General features: G+C 42.1%; 1 protein-coding gene across 1 annotated transcript; it reads left to right on the forward strand.

Annotated features, from left to right (window-relative positions):
• Positions 1–2,079: 2,079 nt before the first annotated feature.
• RGS4 (regulator of G protein signaling 4) lies at positions 2,080–9,202 on the forward strand. Its single transcript, XM_060090852.1, has 5 exons — positions 2,080–2,229; positions 5,366–5,470; positions 5,780–5,841; positions 6,379–6,545; positions 6,963–9,202. Exons 1-5 carry the CDS (start codon positions 2,186–2,188, stop codon positions 7,200–7,202), a joined length of 618 nt encoding a protein of 205 aa, XP_059946835.1. The 5' UTR covers positions 2,080–2,185; the 3' UTR covers positions 7,203–9,202.
• The last annotated feature ends 456 nt before the right edge of the window (positions 9,203–9,658 follow it).

The following is a 9,658-nucleotide window of genomic DNA, read 5'->3' on the forward strand; positions in this document are numbered from 1 at the left end:
TTGCATTAGGTGGTAGTCCCTTCCACAACACCACTGAGGATGGCTGCCAACTTCCCAAAGAAATTCATTTGTTCTATGTTATACCTCAAAGAAAAGTTGCCTAGTAGCTAATCTAATACATTTTTTCTACCTTCATGGGAGAAGACCAGAGATTTTTTCCTGTAATTTAAATGCATCTTCTGGAGATTATGGTCTCACTACGCTTTTAGATTTCTCAGCCATCTCCTTGTTCTGCTAGCCATAGACAGGGGCTAGCAGTGAGGGATGTTCAGGGTCATGTATGTGGTAGGGGCCTTGCTCTTTACCACTTTCCATTCTATATTCTTGGGTGCCTTTGCATCTCACTAGAACCCATCTATTTTTCATCTTCTTTGCCTAATCCCTTAGAGTCCTCAGCTTCTTATAATAGAAGTACAGTTCCCTATATCTATTTTTTTTTTTTTTTTTTTGCGGTACGTTGGCCTCTCACTGTTGTGGCCCCTCCCGTTGTGGAGCACAGGCTCCGGACGTGCAGGCTCAGTGGCCATGGCTCACAGGCCTAGCCGCTCCGCGGCATGCGGGATCTTCCCAGACCGGGGCACGAACCCGTGTCCCCTGCATCAGCAGGCGCACTCTCCACCACTGTGCCACCAGGGAAGCCCCAGTTCCCTGTATCTTATGATCAAGAACCTTTCTGCTTTCAAAATGAAAGCTGTTCAATTCTGACATAGAAATTACTTTTCTCCTTCCACTCATAGCCTTCCTAGATGGAGATCCCTCTGTAACTTTGATGTGAGTATTTGAGCTACGACTACAAGATGTGAAACACCTGCATGATTCTTTGAAGTATTCAATCCATCATATTGTGTACCAAAGATACTAATTACCCAGGTTGGTTCAGAAGCACCTGCAGGGTTAGATATTCTTAGGTTCACTGTGACCCTGGTAACATGCAAAGCAAACTACATATTTGTCTTCTCTCCCTGTCTCGCTGTTTCTCAATATTTTGAAATACTACTTTGGATACCTAGAATTTCAAAGACATAGTAAGATATAAATCCACTTATAAATAAGAACAGGTGTCTATATTTGTTCATTTGTTCCCTCCTCTTGTCTTTCGGCTGCTTTTTTTTTCTTTTTTTTTTTTTTTTTTGCGGTACGCGGGCCTCTCACTGTTGTGGCCTCTCCCGTTGCAGAGCACAGGCTCTGGACGCGCAGGCTCAGCGGCCATGGCTCACGGGCCCAGCTGCTCCGCGGCATGTGGGATCTTCCCGGATGGGGGCACGAACCGTGTCCCCTGCTTCGGCAGGTGGACTCTCAACCACTGTGCCACCAGGGAAGCCCCCAGCTGCTGTTTTGAAGCATTTTGCTGGAGGCAGGCATGTACCAAAGAGATTGTCAATGCTTGGATGAGTTCTGTTCTTAGTAAGAGTTCTAGAAAAGTATTCCAAAGTTAGGCTGATTACAGATGTAGCTAATCTTTTTGCCTCAGCTACTTTTCTGTGCTGCCAGGTGTATAACTGTCTGTGTTCCAGCTATTCCTCCCACACATCCCTGTGTGAATGTGGCAACAGAGAAAGCAACTTCTGCAAATCCCTGCCTGGAAACGATGGATTCTGCCCACTCCCTTTTGGAGACAGTGAGGATCAGATTTTAGACCATGTATGAAATAATATTTCTAATCCAAAGGAGGAAGTACATTGAGAGTCAGCCCCAAAGTAAGCCCATGAACTCCTGCTAGCCCCTTTCCTTCCAGGAGGCAAGTTCCCTTGACATTGTTTTTACAGACAATGAATAAACCCCATGTTTTGTAGCATTGTAAACTTATTTCTTCCTTTTCTGGACATTCAAAACCTCAGACATCCGTAGAGAACTGAGCAAGTTTATATTTTCTGTATGTCTACTTTGCAGGAGGATTTTTCTGCCTGTTCACTTTGCATTGTTGCGTCAGCCCTTTCTTCCTTATCTCTTCCAGAGGCTGGAGACGCAGAAGGAGGCTGAGAGGAGATGGTATTACAGAGCTGCCATCTGATTGGCTGGACGGTCTTGGCTGGGCTATAAATGAGACCCCTACAGGCTTGGGAGGGAGAAGCTCAGAGGATTCTGACAGTATCCTTACCGGAGAAAAGGCAAAGTGCGCTCAGAACAGAAGCCACAGCTCTTCCTGCTGCATTTCTTTCCTAACGTGAATCCCACACTACACAAGATGTGCAAAGGACTTGCAGGTCTGCCGGCTTCTTGCTTGAGGAGGTAAGACTATTTTCAGCCACTAAACCAGATAGTGTTATACTTTCAGATAGACTTTTTAAGTTATTTGCATATCCTACTTACTAACCTGGTTCTTTGGAATTAGAAACAATGTGGTGAGGAGAGCATCAGCCTCCTAGCTTTCCTTCAAGACTAGCTAGAAATTGTGACTTGGGAAGTGTTCACTCCAAATTTTGGCATCCCATATGTTGCTTTCTATGACCTCGGTCTTGAGGACTGTTCTGATCCTCTGACTAAGCTAGTTCTAATTAAGAAGTGATATGAGGTTTTTGGACTATATACAGTGGTCTGTAATGTCTCTACCTGTGTTACTCTTATTTGAATATCACTGAAGTATGTAGAATCATGGGTCTGGGCTTTCTGATTGTATACTAGATCTCGTTTTGAGGAGGATACCTCAGAATGAAGTTTGGCTACATCACCAGAAAGGCACTATGCTGTCTGTGTGATGCTGCAGTATCTTTCACTCTGTGTCCTTATAAGCAAATGCTACAATAAAATAAGAGTTTCAAAACTAGATCTCCCTTATCTCTCTGCCCCTACCTCTAGTTCTTGAAATGCCATGTGTGATTGGTGGTTAAGAAGTATTGATCATAACAAATCAGCTAAGGGCTCTGTGGAAGATCTCATCTTAAAGACATTATTTTGTCAATGTACTGTCTCTTGATTAAAAAAAAACTTAAAGATATGCAGCTACTCATATGTCTTTGCCTTTTTAAAAAATATATAAATAAATGCTTTCATAGAATGCTCATATATTAGTTGAAAAAATACAAAACTAGTGCATATTACATTACTTAATCTTATAAAGTAAAAAGTCAATTTGTACATGTACCACCCCCTCTCTTGTTCCTCTGAAAACCTTAAATTTGCAGGTGAAGTCACCTTAAATTTCAGTTCAGAATTATCTCAGAAAGCACAGTCTTTTGTGTAATCCTAAGGAGTTTACCTCCTGTCATTCAGGAGTATGAAAAAATAATCTGACTTTTTTTTCATTCTTTCATGGCTACTTTAAAATGAATCAGGAGAGTCTGGCAGAGAGTACTTATGAAAACAGTGGCCCTGACCTCCACCATTAATTTCCTGAACTGAATGGAACAAATCAATCCAAGCTTCAGTTAACTCATCTATAAAATTAATCATACAAACTACAGGAGTGTCAGGAGAAGGTTATGATCTGGTAAATATTTTAGGAGGCAGGTGAGTAATTGCTCAGAGCTTTGCCTTCCAGGAGCTAAGAGGCTAACCTGGGGAGGTAAACTCTATATCAACAGGGTCAACTGCTCTTCCCTTTCCTCACTGGTGAACTGTGAATCATCTTGTCCAGCACCTTCATTCTCACATTGGTGCCTGAGGCTCCAGAGGGAACGTGAAATGCTCAAGGTCATGTAGGTGGTGGGTGGCAGAGTGCAGGTCAAATCCAGGTTTCTTACTTCAGAGGTCAGTGGAGTCATCTTGGTTTTCATTTCTATGGTTGTATTGTGTTATTAGGACAAGTGTAATGTATTTGCTAAGAGTACTTTCAAGTCTTCATGAAAAGATTCTGTGTTGGTCAATAACTGTCAGATCTCAGCTGGACCTGGCATATGGGAACATGAGATGATTTCTATTTTGACCCAATCACAATATACTTACATTATCACCTTAGAATCACTGCAGGCTTCATGATTAGATCTTGCTATCTTTAAGGAAGATTTTGTATCCCGTGACCACTTGGGGAAACAGAGGAAGGAGAACAGTCTTGTGAGGGAAAGAAGATACTGTTTTAGGGGCAGCACAAGAATATAATGGATTTTAAACTTTCTGGAGAAATGCACATAGATAAGACATTATTATATCAGTAGCCATCCTAAAATGTCCTTTTGTCCTTGTGGCTTCATTTTCCTCCCTCTAAACAGGAACAACTCGTCATTCATTTAGTCTTTCATTTCCTTCAAAACAACATTTCTCTTTTAAAACTATGTCTCAGCTTTTATAAGAAAAGAGATCCAAGCAAAAGAATAAATAACAAAAAGTGAGGAGGTTGAGCTCAAAGCTTATTAAAAGGTCCTCCTTTTGGAGTAAGTCATGTGCCCTGCCGTACCCTAGCTACCTATTAAACAGTGACCATAAGCTGGAAGCTCTGCTCCAATTAAACAGTCACGAGCTTCAGTGATGACTCTTGCCTGCTTCTCCTTATTATTGTTTTTAAGCCTCAAGTGTCCTTTATAGTGTAAATATCCCTATAGTGTAGATGTTAAAAAGGAAAGTAGTAGCAATAGCAGGAAAGCTTGCTTTCTTTAGAAGCAAACCTGCAGGAGCTCAGGTTTCAGCCTGAACATTTGGGTTTACCCCACTCCTCTCTGCTGGAGCTGTACACCTCCATAATGTGACTTGCTCACCACATCCAGGCTGGAATTGAACAAACCTTGACTTCCTCAGGTTCTTCTCCATTGCTCTGCTAGCAGTGAGGCAGATGGAAGTAGCAACTACCCTCCAGAAGGTGGCGCACAACAAGCAAGTGCTATATTTCACCATTGACTGCTTGCTCTCCAATACCTAAAACTTACTCAGAGAATAGTCAAGTTTTGAATGTGTTTCTGCTGAAGATACCTAAGTGTTCCTTTGGTCAAAATGATAGGTTTGGGCTTCCTTGGTGGCGCAGTGGTTGAGGGTCCGCCTGCCAATGCAGGGGACACAGGATCGTGCCCTGGTCCGGGAAGACCCCACATGACGCGGAGCGGCCCCGTGAGCCATGGCCGCTGAGCCTGCGCGTCCGGAGCCTGTGCTCCGCAACGGGAGAGGCCACAACAGTGAGAGGCCCGCGTACCAAAAAAAAAAAAAAAAAGACAGGTTTACAGAAGAGGCTCCTCAGGTAGACTGAAGGGTCAGAATTCCAGTTACTGATGAAGGAGGCTGTGCTCCAGGTTTTGCAGTAAGCCATAGGCAGAAGCAGAAGTGGAATCTCATTTTCCTGAGAGTTCATACCAGCTTCAACTCCTATATCCTAAATAAACTACCCCTGCCCCTTTACTAGTGATGAGCCCTTTGAACTGTACCATTAGGGTATCTTCTAAAGAGAGCTGAGTATCATTATTCTTTTTCTTTTCTTTCTTTCTTTTTTCCCTCTTCTGTGTAGTGCAAAAGATATGAAACATCGGCTCGGTTTCCTGCTGCAGAAGTCTGATTCCTGTGAACATAATTCTTCCCACAGCAAGAGGGACAAAGTGGTGATTTGTCAGAGGTAAGAGAAAAGGCCTTTGCAAAGAGCCACTGCGTATTAACTATCTGATGACAGAGATGTTCTGTAAGGAGAAAAGGAAGTTATGTCCCTAGGTAACCTAGATTTGGATCATGATGGCCTCCATTTCCATGGAGATCATGCTTGCATTTGAAATTTCCATACATCTAGTGGAAAGATGGCCTTATTCAATGACAGGTCTCAGCCTAATGATGGAAAATAAAATCTCTGGGTTTTATTCAGGACCTTAAATGTTTTGCCCCCATTTTGTATCCTAGCATTCAGGTTATTCTTTCTCTGTAATGTCTCTAGGGTGAGCCAAGAGGAAGTCAAAAAATGGGCTGAATCACTGGAAAACCTGATTAATCATGAATGTAAGTATGACAGCTTCTCCCCCAACCTCCATTCCCTGGGATGAAGATAAAGCACACTAGATAGAAAAGTTATCTCATATTATGCCTGATCTCATAGGAATTACAGAAAACCTTGGATTTCTTCTGCCTTTCAGACTCAAGAAAATCAGTCTGCTTAAAATTTTACCATATCCTAGAGCTTTGTGATATACTATAGAAAGCTCATACACAATCCATGTGGAAAACCATCTCTTTCATCACATAGAAAAAGGGTAGAGGAAAACCCCCAAATACTGAGGTTTCTTGCAGAATCAACCTCAGTTTCTCTTTCCCAAACTCACTTTGGCAATAGAGGGCAGCATAGGCATTTCAGAAACGTAACACTTTCTTGAAAGAGACTTCAAACATCTGACCTCCAGCGACCTCCCAAAAGGAGGAAATAGGGCACTGTTTGAACGGATGCCTTGTTCCCTCAAGCACCCCAGCTTTATCTGCAATACAGTGCCCACCAGGGCAGTCACTGTGATGACAACTGTGGTTCTTTCTCTTCTGTCACAGGTGGACTGGCAGCTTTCAAAGCTTTCTTGAAGTCTGAATACAGTGAGGAGAACCTTGACTTCTGGATCAGCTGTGAAGAGTACAAGAAAATCAAATCACCCTCTAAACTAAGTCCCAAGGCCAAAAAGATCTATAATGAATTCATCTCAGTCCAGGCAACCAAAGAGGTAGGTCTGCATGGCAAAGAACTGTCTGCATCCTAGTGAAATTTTCTAGACATTCAATGGCATGGATCCTTAGACGATGTGAATTAAAGGTACAACAGTGAAGCAGGTTATTACAATCTTGACAACCCCACATAAATAAGTTAAGTAAAAAGCTCTTTCATCCAGATGACTCAGATGATCTCCCGTCATGAATTGTTTTGGAGGAATATCCCAAGTTTGTGAGAAATCATTGAAGTTATTGCCCTACCCACCCTGAAGCAGTTGAACATTTTATGTTCTCTCACATGTGCCAGGGTGGAGCCGAATGTCCTTTTTTTCACTTCTGGTGTATAGAGAGTGCACACTTAGTACAAAGCATGCAGCCTCCCATCCTTATGGGGTAAAATGTCTAATGAAGCCTTGGACTCTGCCCCTTAGGTAAACCTGGACTCTTGCACCAGGGAGGAGACAAGTCGTAACATGCTGGAGCCTACGATAACCTGCTTTGATGAGGCTCAGAAGAAGATTTTCAACCTGATGGAAAAGGATTCATACCGCCGCTTCCTCAAGTCCCGATTCTATCTTGATTTGGCCAACCTTTCCAGCTGTGGGTCAGAGAAACAGAAAGGAGCCAAGAGTTCTACAGACTGTCCTTCCCTGGTGCCCCAGTGTGCCTAATTCTTGCTCAGTGGTGGAGGCTGAAATGCCAAGACTCTATGCCTGGAAAACCTGAGGCCAAATATTGATCTGTATTAAGCATCAGTGCTTTCTTCACATTGTAGCCTAGTGTTCATGTTGCTGGCTATGTGTGGGTGTCTCCCATACAAAAACTATATTTTGTTTTGGTGTTTTGGTGTTCATCAGGGCAGGACCTCATTCCAGTCCAATTTTCCCAAATTTCTTTTAGGGTGCCATGTGAGCAAGTATCCAAATAATGGCCTTGTGGGTCTGGATTTTCTCTCCTGCCAACAGTGTGACCTCAGGTTGGTTGGTTGGTGGTTGGGACACTTCCTGTGACATCCACAGGCACATGTGTTCTGTTAACCAGCACTTTCTCCAAACTCGAGATGTTTAGATGAGGTTGATCTATTTTATGTACGTGTGTGTGTCTGTGTGTATATATACATGTATATATGTACATACACACATTCTGTATATATGTATGTATATATACATACATATATATTTTTGCAAGAATGGCAGGAAAGACCCTAGGTGCTCATAACTAGAGTGTGTGTACATACATACATGTGTGTTCTGATCCCCAGTCTTTCACTCTGCAACAGAACAGGGCAAACTAAACCAGCTGCCCTGCAGGCTAAGAAATGAATGCTAACCTGTGGAAAGTTGATTCTGTAAAACTCCATGAGTTTTGCTGGAGAAACATCCCAGGGATTTCATGCTTAGTTTAACCACCGACAGCCTCCAAGTTGGACAGTATTCTAAGGAGCAAACATAAAGAATCTTATGCCTGCCTGACACAGGACTGTCTTTAGCTGGTTATCGCTAATAGCACTTTTGAGTCCCCAAGCTGCTGGCCTCCCCTTCCTTGCTTGGGTGCTTGGTGCATAATAGTGGCAGCCAGATTGGTATGGAGTTGGAGATGAGGTGCTTGAACAGAATGAAGAAACTTAGGGAGGGCCTCGCCAGCTCTACCTACTATAAGATGCTGGCTGAGTAAGGACACAGGATTTAAAGGTTAATATTCTTATCCCCTACTCTTTTTTCCTTACTTGATTAAGGTGCTCTTCTCATTTTGTTTTTCCCTGAGAACTTTAGCCATCAGATGAAGCTCCTTAGTTCACTGTGGTTGTTTGTTTCCCCATAATGGCTCTAAGCTATTTGCCTATTCCTTATAAACCAGCATCAGGGGAGAGATTCTATTTTATAAGGGGGGAACATGTTTTCACAAACTGAAAAGCCCTCATAAGTTTTTCTTTTGAAGGTAGAATCTGGTTCATTCCATCCCAAACATCAGGACTAACAGAGACTGAAGGCATTTCTTTCTAGGCTCTGAGATGAAATGAGAGAGAAAAGAAAAAAAAAAAGGAAAAAGGGATACCAATTTTTAGAACTACTGTTTAGAACTTTTCTCAAGGCACATGAAATACTTGAAAATGTCTCCTTTATGTTATTTATGATGTTTTGTACAATGTTTTTATTACTGTATCGTTTTATAAATGGAGGTGCAGGATATCACCTGAATTATTAATGAATGGCCAGGAAGTCATTTTCTTCTCATTCTTTTAAAACTACTGCCTTTGAAGTGCACACACATGCATACCTGAACACTGAAAGGATTTTTCCAGTATAAATTACATGCATGGGCACCTTTGTGGCTTTTAAACCAATAGACTGGGCTACAAAATGAAGACACCAGAGTGTGTGTATACAAATCTCATTGTATTAAATGTATAGGTTTCCTCAGCTGTACACTTTTTGTCTCTCTGGAAGTCTTGCTTTCAATGTCCCCAGAGTTCCTCCTCAGCGCCCCTTTCTGTTATATGCAGTTTCACACTTTGTCTCTAATTAACTCCAGAATCCAAACGTGGTAACTCTATTGGTCTTGCCCTATTAGAACTGTCATGACTTGCAGATTGTATCTGTACTCACAGACTGCTGTCTCACCAATAGGTCTGGAAAGTCATTCTGAATGAGAAGTAAATTATTTTATGTAATACTTTTCTCAGGTGTGTTTTTCCATTGTATTTCCCCCTTATTTCGTCACTATTTGGCATGCTGAGCTTACCTGCTTGTGGTCCATGGACAGAATACTCCTTCCATATGCATGCCTATTTTTATCATCATGTGCTTTAAAGGTCTCAGAGCAGATGCTTCCAGTGAAACACAAGCATCTTAATAATAAGGGTCAATAAATGCTTCATAAAAACTATCTGCTTGTAAACACATTAATCATCCACAGAGACATGTTATGAGAAATAGCAGGGTGTGGAGTGATTATAGAAAATGACTCAGACCCAATTTTTATCTCTCCCATGCCAGCTCTGGGAAAGAAAGCAGAAAAAGAATATTGTATATTCTTTGGTTCCTGCCACTGCTCTGCCTGCCTTTAGTCACAGAACCAAGGCAGTCTTCGGAGACTTTGCTGAACAGATTTGGTGGGTTACTTGCAG

This window comes from Mesoplodon densirostris, chromosome 2 (assembly GCF_025265405.1).
Source record: "Mesoplodon densirostris isolate mMesDen1 chromosome 2, mMesDen1 primary haplotype, whole genome shotgun sequence".
Lineage (NCBI taxonomy): Eukaryota > Metazoa > Chordata > Mammalia > Artiodactyla > Ziphiidae > Mesoplodon > Mesoplodon densirostris.

Excerpts from the sequence above, each read along its gene's own strand:
- RGS4 (XM_060090852.1), top strand. The coding sequence starts at position 2,186 with ATGTGCAAAGGACTTGCAGGTCTGCCGGCTTCTTGCTTGAGGAG. Across the intron at positions 2,230-5,365 it reads CCGGCTTCTTGCTTGAGGAG|TGCAAAAGATATGAAACATC; the intron begins GTAAGACTATTT and ends TCTTCTGTGTAG. Across the intron at positions 5,471-5,779 it reads AAAGTGGTGATTTGTCAGAG|GGTGAGCCAAGAGGAAGTCA; the intron begins GTAAGAGAAAAG and ends TAATGTCTCTAG.